Raw genomic sequence first — 17,609 nt, forward strand, 5'->3', positions numbered from 1 at the left:
GCGAGATGTACCACAATATTGACGTGAAATGAGACAACAAATTGTGCACTGCAATATTGGACAGATGAAATGTTTTGGGGGGTGAAGAAAAAACCACCCACATTCATCTCTGACTTCAGAAGACACTTCAAGTGGATATTCGAGGCAGTATTTCACATACATTGCGATGATAGATAGATGTACCCAGTATCGCCTGGGTATTGAGATATTTGCCATGTCTCTGGCCAGGCGGCACAGGATGGGAAACTTGGGAGTCTGTGGGGATGCCGAGTGATTTATCTGCTCTGAGATCAAGAACTATGGCATATCAGAATCCACAAATGTGTCCACATTGCGCAACACTCGCAACATCATCACCCATTTCTCCTTCTGTCCATCTAATTGACTTCAAATACAACATTCTTTATTCGCCACGCACTTTTGAGTTATTGGAACTTGGCGCGAGGCAAACCACCAGGCGTCCCCATCTCACCACAGCAGCCAATAAACTTGTCCATCAATCTTGATTTTTTCACGAGAAGTACGTGTGTAAATTTAAAACTTTAAATCCAGTACGATAATATATTGTCACACACAAAGTGTTGCGACCTCTGCTTTTCTGTCTCATCCTTTATTTCTCAACTTCTCACGCTCAATATTTGAATTGACACAGCAATATTTTAACTTTAACAAAATATCGGGTCTCAGAAGCTTCGTTCTTCTTCATTTTTATGCTTAAGAGCCGACACACTGATCTGCGCCTTCTTTCTTCTCCAAAATCCTTGCAACCAGAGTCAAATTCACCGATATTTCGCGGCACCGCGTGTCTTGTATTGACCAGGCTATAAATTTGATACGGTCAAAATGAAAATATGCAACTCTAAAAGCTTTATATGATAAAAGAAAAGAATATAAAGCAAAAATACTCTTTAAAAAATTGGTTTTGAACGTTTTGTTGAAGTATAAAAATTCTAAAACCTCTTTAAATATTGTTTGTGGTTATGGAAAAAGTGTTTTTAGTTGTCTGATTGATTAATTGATATGATAAAACTGATTTACTAGTGAAAATTTCATTTTCTAGCATTGTTTTTGATTTATAATCCTATAATTTATCAGTAATGTGTGAAAATGACATGGAAATCTTGGAATTCTTCCATAATATTGCTGAAGTCAAGGAATTTGGACTTCAGCAATATTATGGAAGAATATGACTGTAGATAAATGTCAAACATTTCACAACATCACCTATAATGTGTGTCAAATGCTACAGAAACGATTAAACCTTAAATTATAGCCAAGTGAGAGAAAAAAAACTGTTTGATCGAAACACCTCTTTTTCCACTGAGTTATATATGTGTGTAATGTTGGGTTCGACGTCCCAATTGCGAAATTTTCCGTCACATTTTTTATCTCTGCTCCTCGTGTTTGTTGTCTCGAATCCCCGCGCTTTATTCAGCTCCACTTCAGCGCCACATGGTGCCGCTGATGCCATCTCAGCAGCGTCAACTCGCATAATATCGTCACTGAAGTGAGCGCGTATTCACCTCTGAAACATTAATTTTCTCATTTTCACAGCCAGCCAAGGAATTTCCACGGCTATTTCTGCCACACAGAAAGCTCATACACCACTGATGGCTGGCCATGTGAGTTTTCTGTGCCAATTGAAATTGGAAAAATCACAGTTGTGACGTCACCTCGCGGCGCTATAAATCTATAATTGTGCCAGCATAATGATGAAAATACGTGCCGCCAGACTCGCTGTATTGGCGGCTTGTGGGGTGATTTGAATGGTGCATCTGTGCTACAAGTTGATAATTATATTTGGCGGAATTATTAATTAACATCGGGGAGGGGGAAAGTGGAGAGCATTGACTCCGAAATACGCCATGTCGGCATTGTTAATTCACTCCCCCCAAAAGCACAGCCAATGGTGATGACTCGTGAAGGGATGATAAGTTTATGAGATTGAGCAAAGTGATTTGAGTTGTTGCTCATGACACTTCACTTAGCACGCGATGTGGCGGAGGAACTTTTCACATCGCATAGCTTTCGATCCAGCGCGCGTTGAGATACTTTCTCCGATTGTCGTTCAAAAATTTCTACCCTCCACGAGGCCCCGAGGGGTGTTGAGGTGAAGTCAATGGATGGTAAAAAAAAAAGAGCCATCAAGGGATCATGAGCACTGTTGACTGACATTATATGGGCGAACTATCGAAACAGTGCAGCAAAAGAGATGAGCACAAAGTGGCTCAATATTTGCTGACACCGCGCGATTCCTCCGCTCACAATCTATCGCTCAAAATCAATAGAACGCGTTTGTGTGCGCGCTGAAAAGGTGTGCGAAAACTCGAGCCCGTGAATCTGACATAAGCGTCAATCTAATCTGAAGAATACGCCAATGTTTCGAGAATATGGAGAGGATTCGCTGGAAAGGAGAAATAAAATCCGCATCAAGGTAAAATGGGGCATCGCATATTTCGGCGTGTGTACACAGCGTGTATGCTTAGCCCGGTGAGCACAGAATGCTGAAAAATCAAAGATGAGATGGAAAAAGCTGACTTTTTAGCATTTCTCCGCTAAAATCTCAGACATTTACTGGGAGATCTAGCGATCACAGCGCGGAATAATCAAAAATGCAAAACCGTTCCGTTTTAATAATATACTTCATGATAACAACACACTTACCTTCTTGTGTTTGAAATTATCGACAAATGAGGTTTTGACGATGGATTTTAACCAAGTTTCTACAGCCTAAACACTTGTGGTAAAAAAGGAGATAACTTCAATCACAGTGGAATAACACCCTTAGAGCGATTACAGACTTGCTGGTGATCCACGAGATGATAAGCGAGAGCGCGACTAACAGCTGATTGAGCCATAAAACGCGACTAATCCCTCGATATATCAAAGGTTCAGTCGATATTTATTATGGCCGAAAATACTCCGAAACATTTCACAGCTCAAAACTAAAAAAAAATGGCGGATCTCTTGCGAATTATTTCGTGGGTTCTCAAAATCATTAACTTCTTCTGCAAATTTTCCATTTTCGCAATTTTATCGTAATATTTCACGCTTTTGACAAAATAAACAAATTAATTGACAGCTGAGAGCGACAAACGAAGCAAAATTGGCGCTAGTGTCGACAAAGAAGAATAACCCCTGAGTGTGTTTAGCGCCAGTTCAACCACGAATTGTCGCTAGTCTGTAATAGCTCTAACATTCTCTCGGGCACGGGATATTTTTAACCAGAAAAAAGCAATAATTTTAGCAAAAACAAATAATCCAGAAACAGAAGGAAATTTGCTAAAAGAATTCATAAAATTTTTGCCTAAAACTGCTGTGTTTGTAGCACAATTGAATTTCCTTCAACATAGCGCTTCTTAGCTAAAATACCTACCCTTTTTAGCTTTGCTGGTTTGCTGGGAAGGACGAGTGGAGCTTTTTAAAATCGCACGTAAGCTTCTCTATCTCTTCGTTCACTTACATTTCGTTGCTATAGCGAATTGTGGTGGAGTGTCCTTGCGCTGAAGGAATCCAAGCGGAGATTATCACAAGTATTCCCAAGACCAAGATTGATGCAGAACATTTTCGTTGCATTTGAGCCAAAATGCCGTGACGTCGAAAAGTGATGCCGCGAAATTTTTGCCGTACAGCCAATTTCCGTCATATTTCACATGAATAATATTAGCCCATGAGTGTGGCACATAATAGCTATAAAATCAATCAATAAAACAAATCGTAAATTTTCGTAAAGTGGTGTAAGCATCACTTAAACGTGAAAGCGCATATTTTACACATCCTCGCGCCGATAAAATAAGAAATTTCTCCCATTTTGTGTACATATTTTATCCTTATTCTTCTCCCTTGCTCTGCATCGACATATTTTAATGCTGCGGGTAATAAAAAATACAAGCTTTATTATCATCTAACATCCTTGTACATTATATTAAATACAATATTAAAAATTTGGGGAGAGGAAAATGCGTGGGAGTTTATCATATTCATGATGGGACATTATTATTGCCTCCAAAGTTGTTTTTTTTCTCTCTTCTTCACATTGTTACGAGTTGTTACAATGAATTTCGATCATGATTGAAAATTGCAATGATTTGCTATTAAAATATTTTACGACTATTTTATGCTTTAAGTGTTAAAACGTTTTGCTTACATAGTCAATCAATTCGTCAATTTTGTCTAAAATCCCCTTTGGAAATTTCATTTTCTGAGAGAATTTTCAGAGAATTCCGAGATAATTCCCAATAAGTTGGGTGACATTCTAGTCCAAGGATATATATTGAAATATTCACAAAATTTCTTCTACTTATAGCTCTGACATACCATGTAGTGTTAAAATTGACAATCATATAGGAAGTGGAGCAAATTTTGGGGTGTATATAATGTAATGTAAATACTCCAGTTTAGTACAGTGAAGTAATGAAAATTTAATAAGATTCTGGCGTGGAAAATGTTGCAAGAGTGCCGAAGCCTTATCCGGTGGAGTCTAATCATCGATTTCCTCTTCCTTGAGTATTCCCAAACGACGAGCAACACTCTTTACATTGGCGATTACCTCTTCCTGCACGAGATTGAAGCTCATGGCCAGGAGTGCGATGCCAAAGAGCAAATAGAGTGAGCACAGTGCTATTGACACTTCCGAATTGGCTTTCACACCAGTCGCCGGGACATAATCGCCGAAACCTTCGAAATGAGAAGACATATTACGGAACATCGTTCTGTCTTACATAATTGATGTGCTGAGAAAAAGTATTTTCCCTCTGGCATCAGTGGTGTTTTTGCCTATTTTACATTTTATGCAAGGAGAAGATAATATGATCAAAATCTCTCACATGATAATTCTGCAACACTTCCCAGGATTTCATGGATTATTTATCAATTAGGAAGTTTAACGAATGATCTTTGAATGACACTCAATAACAACTGATTATAAAGTCTATGCAACTCTTCAGTTTTCGTATTTCAATTCGCAAACCTTTCATTTACCTTACGTTTTTCACAACTTATTTTTGTGACCACCCGGCGGCGCTAGTGTAAAGAATGAAGGAAATACAATCAAAATGGCGATGCAAGACGAAGTTTGGAGTTTATTTAATACGAATTTCACCTGTTAAAACGTCATTTCTTTGCGTCTACTTTTGAGCTGAAAAAATGTGTGAAAAATTTCAATTTTCCCACAGTTTCTGGATCATTTTCCTCTGTGTGGAAGTTGTTTATCTCACAAAAACTAATCTCAAGAAACTTTGCAAGGAATCAATCAATTTCCTTAAAAAGCATCGACAAATGTCCGGAAACACATAACCTCAATATGTGGCTATGAAGTTAAGAACATAATTATTCTACATTTCCTTGCTATTCACCTGAATTTTCCGGTTTTAATTATATTAATTGAAACGGAAAATAAATTCCCCTCTTTCATAACTGTTATGAATCGTAGTTTTACGAATTAACAACTTACTGAAAATGAAAAACTGATAAGAAAGTAAAGTTACATAGACGTCTTAGTGTGAAATGAGTGACATAACCTAGAAAACTATGCGGAATCCACTCCTGATCGCAATATCTCTCCCTTGCCGTGATGCCTTACCGATAGTCGTGAGCGTGATGAAGCAGAAGTACGCGGAGTCGAGGAAGGACCAGGGCTCCCAGCTGGAGAAGAGAAATGCGCCGGCTATGATATAGCTGATTACGAGGAAGACACAAAGCCAAATAGGGACGGGACGTGATCGGTTCGGCATGTCCCCGTACGAGTCCCAGTCGTCATCGTACAGCGAATTTCCCTCCTCATATCTCGCCTGTCGGTGCACTGCAAATCCCATCGGTGACATGATTCGGGGCGATGGCGGCGCTGTGTGGACAGAGAGCAGAGAGTCTGAGTCAGGATGAACTCCCCGATAAGTATATATCTCACTCGTGGGAATTATGAATGTTAGTCAGTCGCCCAATGTCGCGAGATACACACAAATTTGTCAGCAACTTGGCACGAATGTGTCAGTCAAATTTTAATTAACCGCAGCGAATCTCATTCGTTATATGTTTGTGTGGAAATAGCACGGACCACTTGCCATGTCACACATCGGTCAAATTGGGCGCAAGAGATGAGAAATGCCGTGCTCTTCCGCCAAAGCCATTCACCCATTCGAATTTTAGTTAATTAATTAGTCATGCTCGGCGTGATTAGGAAGCCATAATGCTTGTTTGCCATCTAACCGGCTCTGTCGCGCTTCTTTGCCTTCCTAATTGCCTGAATCCGCAGCTCCGGCTCCTCGAAATCGTCCATGTCCTCCGCAAAGTGCTTGTGGCGCGACATCTCCGGCAGCTCGAGGCGATTCGCGTACAGCGGCCGCGGCACAGATTGACTCCGCGGCCCACTGATGGGCTGATGATGTCTGGCCCTCATGCGCCGCCTGTGAGCCGCCCTGTCATTGGCGCCGCCCTCCGGGGCCTTATCCATGTCATCGATGGCATATCTGTTGCACAGCACCGGAATCTCCGCGTCCGGCGCCTCGTGGCGGTTGTGCTTGCGATCCAGCGACTGACCGCGAAGGCCGTGGAAGCGCGGATCGCTGCGGTGATGGCCAGAATCCCTGTTTATCACTCCTGTCGTGTTGTAGCGACTCGGGCGCGGCGAGAGATCGCCAAACTCGTCATCGCGAAGCTCTCGCGCCACATTGCGCTCTCGCTCAACCGTGTGTCGATCCCTGAAGCGATTCTTGTCGCGATTGAAGCGCGGATGTCGCGTGTTGCCGCCATAGTCGTGATGTGCCGCGCTGGCACGTTCTGTCGTGGTGTAGCGCAGTTCTGTGTCGGAATATGCGTGACTGAGACTGGGCTCAAAGCCTGAATCCCGTGACTTTTGCGAAATCGTTCGTTCCGTCTTGCGAATGGATTGGCGTCTGTTGAAAGAGAAAAAAGAAGCAAAATGACGAGGGAATCATTCCTGACGTCAAATATATATTTGAGATGTCAGCCGAATTGGTTTCTTGTCTCCATTGGAAGCTTAAATTCACTACGCAAAGTCGTGATTTCTATTGCAAAATCTATTCAGTTTTAAATACTTTTGATTTTACATGTTTCAAGTTAACCACTCCTGAAGTTTGAGTGTTAATTGATCCAAGGATTGAAAGGCAAAAGGTTAACTAGCTATTAAACTAGAATATATTACAAGAAATAGTACAAAATGCGCCCTTCCAATTAATCTCCTCGCCGCAATAAAATGTGCTGCGGAGCTGACGGATTTTGGGGCGACCCACAGCTCACGGGGAATGTGCCCTACATCAAATAAGTGCGGAATTCCAGGAGAGTGGATGTGAAATCTGTGAAGTCTTGTGTATTCCACTCATGGGAAATGTGCACGAACACTTGTTCAAGGGGGGGTGGCGAATTGGAATAAGGGGTGGAGAGAGAGAGAGTAAATTCAATCACGAGTAAAATTGCAAAATACCCCGGCTGACGAATGGTTCCTCTGCCAGGACGCAAGCGTCTCGACGGAGAGCGTTTCGGTTCTCTGGTGCATACAAAGCAGCACACACGCCAGTACAAAAATCTGCAATGTTAACAAATTTATTATTAATTTTTCACCCATTTCTCTGGCTATGAGAATTGCGCTCTGAAATTTACAACCTTCCCCTGCGGGTCAGTTTGCACGTCGGGACCAGCAGAGCACACAATTCACTCCCAACTCACCTGAAGGACGAGGCCATGATATCGCCAATATTTGACAGACACAGCAGCATGAGTGGAATTCCGAGGATGGCGTAAAAAATCGTTGTCACTTTCCCCATATGAGTTTTCGGCGCTATGTGACCGTACCCTAGAGACAGAGAGAGAGAGAGAGGAAGAAAGTCAGCTCAGCTCACGGAGACGAGCTGGGAATGTGGCGAACTCGATTTGAGGAAAATCCCAGCTCGTTCCCGTGAGCTGAACACAAGTAATAGAGCTTTGCAAGAGGTTTAAGACGAGCCCGAGATCGTTAAGATCTGACGAAAAGAACCGAAGTTACAACATATACGAAATCAAATATTTTGAAGAGATGAAGAGTGGTGAAGAGATGATCGAAATCGGTTAGTAAACAGCGGAGATATAGGCTGGTAAATTTGTGAACTTTGACCCCACATATCTCCGCTCATGTAACTTCAATTCTTATAAATGACAGTTCATTTGAAAGATTTTAATTTCAGCTACAACATACTGAAATTTAAAGAAAATACATCGTTTGGTTCTTGAGTTACACAAATTTAAAGTTTTGAAATTGGTTTTGCAAGTCTAGCGCCCCTGGCGGTGGTTGTACTGAATTATGCTGTTCAAGTGGAAGATGGAATTTGACAAGATCTTTCAAATGAATCCAAAATTATTCCGATTGGATAATTAGAACCGGAGTTATGGGTTTTTAAAGTTTCAAATCTTGATCCTTAATTCCTCGGAAAGGTCTTGATGTCAGCTATAACATAATAGAATTTGAGCCCCATTCATTCCATAAATACTGAGTAAATGAGAAAAATCTGTTAAAGAGATGTTCAAAATGGCGGTCTGACGGAGGATCTTATTAAACCTCTTCGTAAAGTTGAGATTTTGTGTGATTACAAGAAGAGTTGAGGCTAAAATGCTCCGAAAAGGAATGCTGCAAAAGTTTGCAGACACCCAAATTATTCTATTAAATGGCGAGTGTGTCTGAAAAACCCATGTGATTGGACGTGTGTAACCTCCGAAATTTCCATGTTGCTCAAAATCCTTCGGCTCCATCAATGATTATGTTTTCTTTCTCTTTACGACGAAGACGTGGAGCACTTGAGAAATTCATGCGACTCTCCGTGTCTCAATGCATGTCGGCTCATTTCGCAACATTTGTCCCTGTCTTGTTGGCAAGGAGGAAAGCCTCCATCTAATTTCCCAGATGATGTTTCAACGAAATTCCCAATCTATTGTGGCTTCTGTTGACTTCATGCTCCGCAGAGTTCACACAATGAGCCTCTGCATTCAATAACATCTCTCTCACTCTCATCTAATTCCATGACTCTCGAACCCCCAAAACCACCACGGGAATTCAATCGTCGAGGCGACAAAGTGTTAAATTCCAAATGAGAGACTCTTACATAATTACTGAATTTAATTAAAGTGCAAAGCGGCACAAAACACCGCCGGAAACTATCAATGGCTGGCAAAAAAAATCGCATCGTAGAGAAATAGTTGCTCCAGCGAGATGTTGAGAAAGATATTCGAACACTTTGTATAAGATTGTCGAGCTCGTTTTCCACTTCTTCAACAATGGCTTATTATTAACCAAGGGGGAGATAACACTTCTGTACATCACAATTTGAGTCACAGACACTTCCAGAACTCTGGCAGTGCTTAAAACATGCGTTTTCTCTTATTTTCTCCTCTGATTTTCGAATTTTTATATGTTTTCCAGCCACTTAATGGATCATAACCTCAAATTTCTATCGTAATTTTCATAAAAAGACTAAATTTTTCCTTGTATGACTCTGAAAAAACTTATAGCAAAACAGTATTGATGTTATTAAATTTTTCATCGCTCTTTTGGATACACTCTTGATCATAACCTTAAAATTACTTAGAATCCTTAAAAGAAACTTATTTGGAATGACTTAAAAGCAAATTTAGGGAATATTAACCAATTCTTCATCGACAATGAGCTGAAATTTACTATTTTAGAGTAGAAAATCAATCAAACAGTTTTTAAAATAAACCATTTTTTGTCATGAAACAATATTTTTGAGGTTATGATCGATCAATTTGATCACAAATCCTCAATTTTACTGAGAAATTGATTTATTCCAATTTCAGGTGCAAAAAATGGTCAGTTTTTGATCCAATTCCACTTCTAAAATACTTCTGCTGGAATTTACACCACTTCTGCCCACAATATCTCCCCCTTGACGGTTACTTGAAAGATATGAAAAGCAGATTATCTCGAATTCCTCTAAATGTACGATTCTCACAATAAACATTCCCCAGTTTTGTGTAGCAATTCTGCGTACTTTCAATTGAATCATCGTCAATAATCAATAAAGGAGTCCGCGCAAAATCATCAGCAATTCCACTGACGCATTGTGACTTTGTCAATGAAGTGCATTGAAAGCAAAGCTCTGTGAGTGAGTGAAAAAAGCGGCGATTTTATTAGCAGCACGGCAATGACACTGTCATGGGCGAATTTTCGTGTGAATTTCGAGGGAAACAAGGTGATTTATCAGTGTGTGCTTAAATCTCCCCAAAAGAATGCTTATTTGTTCATGTCCGGTGCTGAACTCAACCTGGGCCGCTCAGCACACGTTAATTATTTGCACGGCGTGGAGGAAATTAAATTAAATTTTTGGGGAAGGAAATAATCCAACACGAAATGCTAAACACTCTCATCTTCTGATGGATCAATAAATTATTCCACACGTACAAATTTACAGCGTGATTTTGTTTATGTATTCTTCAAATATTCATCAAGCTCTCTTGCAGTCATTTAGCATTCGAAAAAAAATGTTTATTGATGATTATCGTGTTGCCTAATTAGTGCCTTTTTCCCATAAATTTACACACACAGACTTTTGCTTTTTCTGCACTGAAAGAAAACATGTAAGTTTAATCATTCATTCATTGCGACCACACCCAAAACGATGCACCTTTGTTGTCTTGAGCAAGGAAACAAGTCATCCAGGATTCGCAGAGAATAATTTCCCGCTCGAGAAGAGCATATTTTGGTCATGGCTATGAAATAGACTTGGATGAAAATCACCCACTTATTATTTACTACCAGTGCGTGGGTTTTTCCCACTTGGCCGACAAAAAATCAAGGTGCTGCAGAGACATCTCAGTGCACATGTGTAAGAAGGCGAACTAATAGAGAGAAACAACAAATGGAGGCTCTTTTTCTTTAATGTAAATCGCGCCACTTCGCCCGGCATTAATGGATGCTCAATAAGAACGCTCTGCCGAAAGTGGGTGAAGGTCGCGTTGTCTTGGCGGAAATTCTCACAGTGTTGCTGGGTTTAAATAAAACCGCACAATAATCATTATCGATTGGCAAAATCCACAGTGGATTTCTGCGAAGATTGACCATCTGAGCCACCACGAATGCCGCGGTGCAGGAGTTGATGATTGATTTCTTCCTTCAGCGCCAATTCAACTGGAATGATAAATATGCCAGATGCCATATTTTCACAGGAGTTTTCCGACGCAGCATTAAATTCTTTATTTCAAAACCCCAACGAACCAGAAAAGCTAAAAAACCAGAAGGTATTTTAGCTAAGAAATGCTGAGATGAAGTATAAAGAAGAACAGACGTCAATTTTCAGCAATTCTTTCTCTTTTAGCTCATTTTTATAAATTTTTAAGCTCTCAGCAAGAAAAGAAGAAGTCTTACTTCCTTGTCGATAAGTTAATGAACTTATAAACACGATTTGCGGGCCATTTTCTTTTCTTACACAATTTCAGGGGAGAAATACGACTGATTTGAACTTCTTTTCTCTGGAAGTTTGTTTGTCGATCACTTCAAAATAAAATGAAGAAATTCATACAATTAACTCGAGTGTTGTTATCACGAAGTATATTTTGAGTTGATGTGATTTTTCTTGATGCGACATCTGTTATTGAAGTGCTGCATCAGCAATTAGACTGTCGCTAAGATTTCAGCAAGAAAACGCACAGAAATGAGCGTTTTTCGTCTCAATCTTGATTTCTCAGCAATCTGCGTTCGCTGAGTTGCTACAAAATTCACGGTTAAGACTTTGCCTAGCGGTCTTCGCGAGGTTTTTTCCCGTGGATGTGTTGTGAGAGGGAAACATTCCGCGATAATAGCATGGAATTGAGCAGTCCAAGCGCGGTGCTGCATGAGAGATTCGGAACTGGAACTGAATTTTAATTGGAATGACACCGAAGCAGAAAAAGACGTAAGACGCGTGTGTGTGAGAGAGTTCAATTCACCCGAAGATATTTCTTCTTTGGCGTGATCTCGAAAGCGAAAGTTGCGACTGTGACCAATTCGTGTGTGGCTCAACTTTTGAGAGTCATCGAGGTATTAGAGCGCTGATGTCGTGGTATTATGTCTCTCTCTCTCTCTCTCAATCTATGTTAAATTTTATCCACGTAACAGCAATAAAATATACTCATAACGCGGCACAATGCGAAAAAGACTGGCAGTATGTGTGTTGACTTGTATGAAAATTATCAAGGCTCTCCCTCCTTTTGCTCACCGCCCGAGTGAAGGAATATATATGTCTATATTACGAAAAATATATAAGAAGTTGGTCTCATTTTGGATCCACTTCAGTTTTATTTCTGCAAACTTCACGCCAACATCAACTATAAAAGCACAAGTTTAGTGATTATTTTATGGGTGAGAAGTTTATTACCTTTAACACTTCACAATTCACTCCTTCTGTCTAAACTCCCATCTCTATATATAAATCGATCCCGATGGCTGAATTGCCCAGTGAGAAGTTTGTGCGTGTTTTGTGAGCGCGAAAAGGGCGGCGAGAGAAAAGCCATGTGTTGAAAAGAAATATAATTAATGCTGAGGATTTGTTGTGCTTATTGGAATTAGCAAAAATACGACAAAGATTATAAAACCGTCCCCTGATTAATATCAAAAGCGCGCGCTTTTGGGGCGCAGACAACCATCATCACCGTCCAATTGGTATAATTAAACAAAGCATCAAAATTGATTGATGACCAAACGGATTCCGAAGCGCGCCGAATGAGCGGAAAACCTAATAAGATTGATTGAAAACAATTTGTTTATAGAGTCGTAAACTATTTAAGTGCACTAAATTGGACATAAAGTGTGGGAGTTTTTCTCATCACAAATCAATTTCCATGATAGAATTGCCTCAAACGCCCCGTTGAAAGAGAATCTCGTGAAAAATGCGTGTGTGAAGTGCTGTTTTCCACTCACTTCCCTCCATTCAAGGGGGAAATAGTGTGCCTTGCATCTAAACACGACTTTTTGTCACATTTTCACGGTTTCTGTGCAAAATCTTCAACACTTCTGAACGCTTCAAAAGGCATTTTCCATCGCATTTCCGACTCTTTTAACTGTTCCAGATGTTAATCCAGGTTTTTCTGTCTTGAAATACTTAGATTTCAGATTCTTAGAACGGTTCTTAAAGTCCCCAGGATTTGTTCATGAACAATTTCCATCTTGATTTGCTTGTTTTGCTCTTTGAAAGTGCTTAGAAAGATTCTAACAAAATTGTGAGGTTATGAATATAGCTTAAAAATATCTGATTGTATTGATTTGAATTCTTTCAAATCTAGAAATCAGTGAATATGACGAATATTGCAAAGTTTCTACTAGAAAATCATGTTAAACTTGCAGCTTTTAAGCACAAACCCCGAAAAAATACTAAGTAAAGACAATTCTATCAAATATTTTTGAGGTTATGGTTACATTTTGGGCTCTTTCCTAACCAATTTGGAGTTTTTTCGAACAAAAATGCTCAATTTTTCCGAGAAAAATAGAAATATTCCCAGATTAGGCACAAAATTGATGATTTTGAGGTTATTAATCGTCCATAACCTAAAAAAAAGCAATAAAATTAATTTTTCAAGGCAAGATAATTTAGAAAATATCTCAATTTGTTGAAACAGAAGCTTTTGCAATGCAAATATTCCTTCCTTCAAAGCTGTACATCACTTCCGACCGTAATATTTGCCCCTTGTCTTCGTAAATTCACGCAAATATTTGCAATTTCACTGCATCCTCACTTTAATGGTGAACTTTTCTCTCTTTTCAGGCTTCTGTGGTGAACCTCAATTATATCCTTGAAGCCAGTTTTATGCAGAATTCTTTGCGGCGACTGAAACACTTGAAAAGAGCAGAAACAAGTCTCTCGCGACTTGTGAATACATGTGATTGAATGATGCATAATTGTAGGTATTCTGCGCACATTCCGCAATCATTTTGTATACGAAATACTTTGCATTTTCAGCGAAGATTTGTGCAATTCTCCTTCTGGCGCTGGTTAACATTCACGCCGCGGACGACAAATGGTCTTGGTCGAAGAGCGGCGGCGATAGTGACCAAATAGATCGAGTGGACTATCAGGGCGGAAGCGCTCGCATTCGTGTTCCCACCAATTCGCGCCCTTACCAAATAGAGGAAGATCGAGTGGAGCAAACAACGCCTCGACCTCTCGGCTCTCCGAATTCCCAGAAGGATGAGTTCTACAATGAATATGGGTAATTGTGGATGGGAGAATCCTCCAGTGGGATATTGTGTATCTCTCTGCATATTTGCCTCCCTCAATTGTAACTCTGATGAATGGCAAATTTACTCCTCATTTCCCATTATGTGCTCCTCACACATGAGCTACCCCAATTCACACCCTCTGGCAGACAGCATTACATACTTTCCCCACTGGCCATTGATTGAATAGCACCTCTTTAAGTCCATCCACACATTCTAGAAACTTTTCACACAAAAGCACCTCTCGCAAGAATCAAAGCGCCCCAATCACATTGTTTTCCCCCGTGATGTGTGGAGTGCGATAGTGAAAAACACAACCCCTAATTTAGATTGTCCATTTCTCTCGCATGCACAAAAGAAATCAACAGGGGCAGCGCTTCAATGGCTTCGGACTGGCAAATGGTCAAATCCCACCCAACTACAATGGACTGATTAACGGCGGGACGGGCATCGATGGCCCCAATCGATTCCCGGGCGGCCTCGGCGCCGGCACTGGCCTCACCGGGCGCCCTGGTTTCGGGGGCTATGGTCCCGGCGGACCTGGCGGACCGGGCGGATTCTTCAGGCCCAACAAAGGCAATCCCGCCAACGGAGTGCTCGTGGGACCAGGCGGCCCCACTGGCATCATCGGCCGCCCTCCGCCGTACAATCGCCCCGGCGGCTACGGCGGCGGTGGATTTGGCTTCGGAGGCTTCCCAGGCGGTGGCTTCGGAGGTCCCGGAGGTCCTGGCGGCTTCGGTGGGCCAGGCGGACCCCTTGGAGGGCCTCAAGGCTACTTCCCACCCGGCGCTGGTCTCGCAAATGGCGGATTTGGCGCCTTTGGCGCGCGTCCAGGCGGTCCTGGTGGCCCAGGTGGTCCTGGAGGCTTCGGACCTGGTGGTCCTGGCGGTCCTGGTGGGTTCGGGCCATACAATAGACCGCCGTTTGACGACTTCCGCTCTGGGGCGCCGAGTGAACAGACGAGAAAGGTGGAGAAAAAATCCGTCGATTGAGTGCCTGTGATTTCATCTCATCATTCTTCTTCAGCCGACCAAAAACAAACATGTACAATGTGTTAAGTTTCACCAACAAATGTGCCGAAATATACTAGGATTTTGACCAAAGTTGACGCTCGTCATTATTCAATACTTCACGTATGAATTTAATACGAAATCATGTATATTGGATAAATTCTCATTGGAATTGACGAATGTTAAAGATGTGTTATTGTAGTTTAAAACAATCTTTGGAATTCTAAGTCACACAGGACTTAAAATGACGTCTGAATCTGTTATTCTTAAACGATTCCGGTGGTTCTTTTAATGTGTAAAAAGCAAATTGGGAATTGGGATTTACTAATTATTTACTTGTATTTTAAAAATCTTGGCAAATTTCATCATTTCAGCTGTGTCAGCTTGGTTTTAGCGAGAATTCCATGGATATTTTTTCCTCATTCACTTATTAAACTTTTGCATGTTTGAAGTTTAACATTCCTCAGTTTGAGTGAGAAATTATCCAAAACTTTCGTGCATATTTCTTAAATTAATGCATGCTGATGAAAAGCTTGCAAAAAACTGTGATAGAAGTTTAACATCATATTTCAGTGTTGTATAATTCCATCGAAATTTGAATAAATTTACGTTTAGAGATTATGAGTGAGAAAAATGCTAATGCTCATAAATCCCGATAGTGAAACCGGAAACGGTAAACCACCGTGCATGTTTCGCCACTAAGTTCAACCCAGAATCAGCATTTAATCAGATAATATAACTAAAATGGGGGGAAAACCAAAATCACAGTGGAATGCACGCTAAGTTGGCATGAAGTTTCCATGGGCATTGAAAAGCTCATGGAAGCTCATTAGGGCGGGAAGTTGTTTTGAGTGAAGCTTTGTGAAAATGCAAAGCGAGAAATTGACAAAGTTTGCCTCTTCCACTGACCAATTGTCGTAATAACGATTATTGAGTAGAACAGAGCGCCTGCAAACGTCCACTGCATTTGCTTTTCATCTTCATTGCCGTCCCATCCTTTCGCCTTCATGGCTTCAAGGAGTTCCCGCTCGAACTCCAGCAATTTGTACTCCATTGTCATGGTCCAGTTCTCCTGGTGCAGCACAGCAATTCCGGTTGTGGCTCTCCAGATATCCTCCGTCAGATTGCCACGAATGTAGACGATGCTTCGTTTCACCTGAAAATGAACATCCACAGAGAGAGTGAGACTTAATAAATTGCTCGAAAATAGACGTGTGCGAAGTGCCAAGAGTGTTTATTGATAAATCCTCTCAACAAGTATTTATCATCATCATCGTCGAACGTCTCTATTACACATGAGCACCCTCGCCCACCCGAAAACATGAATTCGTGCTGACAAACATTCGCCCGTGAGCAAATAGTTCTGCGGGTGATTCTTTTCACCTTGCCGCCGGCAGCAGGTGGCGCGAGGCGGCGGCGGCGCCTCGAGGAGGAGAGTGAATGTACGAAAATCTGTACGTCTATTGATATTCAAGGCGCTGATGAGGGGTTGAGAGACAGAATGGGAGCCACTCACCGAAATTTCATTGTCAGCCTCCAGATGTTCAAAGGTGAACGCGCCCAGAATACAATAAGACACAACGAGAGTCACCTGAAAGAGGAAGACCAGGAAACATGGCGAGCAATCATTTCGCCTTCCACTATTCATCCATTGGAAACTATGGAAAAGCACACGCTTGACGTGTGCTTGTGCCCAGCTAGGATTTGCTATAGCTTGCCAACGAGAAATGTGACAATTTCGAACAGAAGTTAAACTCAAATCATTATTGACATTAGCGCCTCTAACAGTGATCAGATGAACTTTTGTCGTTCTAAATACTTGTAGAGTTTTTCAAGATCTTTCAAACGAGCGTAAGATTATTAAATTCGGACAAATACAACCAAAATTATAGTGCAAATTATAGTGAAAATTTTGAACCGCTGTAACTCCGGCCCCAAAACATCAAGCTTCATAAGTTAGGTATCATTGGAAAGGTCTCAATCTCAGCTACAACATACTAAAATTTCAAGAAAATACATAAAGTTTCTTTTGAGATAATCGATTTTAAAGTTTCAAAAAATCGGTTTTACAAATTCAGCGCCCCTAGCGGTAATTGTACCAAACAATGCAGTCTGAAACACAACAAATCCGATTATGATGACCAACGTTTTTCGTCATATTAAGCCTCCCTGAGTGTATTTTAATTGATTTTGCGAGATTTGATGTCTTGCGCGAATACAGATAGAAGCTGTAATGCAAATCCCAGCTGGATAAATCATTGAAGGTGCGGACTTACAAGCGTTATGTGGGACAGGAGGCATGTGAAGAACTTCCAGGACATGCACAGAGCGGCCGTACAGCGATTCCTCTCGTTCGCCGAATGGCCCTCGTACACGTAAGGCGGAATCGATTGGCCGCGTCGTTGAGACAT

The 17,609-nt window shown here is 41.1% G+C and overlaps 1 protein-coding gene across 1 annotated transcript; it reads right to left on the reverse strand.

Annotated features, from left to right (window-relative positions):
* Positions 1-3,831: 3,831 nt before the first annotated feature.
* LOC132264500 (uncharacterized) lies at positions 3,832-17,609 on the reverse strand. The gene is made up of 8 exons (XM_059764730.1): positions 17,475-17,609; positions 16,715-16,789; positions 16,108-16,354; positions 7,681-7,807; positions 7,439-7,540; positions 6,205-6,890; positions 5,582-5,842; positions 3,832-4,677 (listed from the first exon to the last, which is right to left on the reverse strand). Exons 1-8 carry the CDS (start codon positions 17,607-17,609, stop codon positions 4,481-4,483), a joined length of 1,830 nt encoding a protein of 609 aa, XP_059620713.1. The 3' UTR covers positions 3,832-4,480.

This window comes from Phlebotomus argentipes, unplaced genomic scaffold (genome assembly GCF_947086385.1).
Source record: "Phlebotomus argentipes unplaced genomic scaffold, Phlebotomus argentipes genome assembly contig_27, whole genome shotgun sequence".
In the NCBI taxonomy this organism is placed as follows: domain Eukaryota; kingdom Metazoa; phylum Arthropoda; class Insecta; order Diptera; family Psychodidae; genus Phlebotomus; species Phlebotomus argentipes.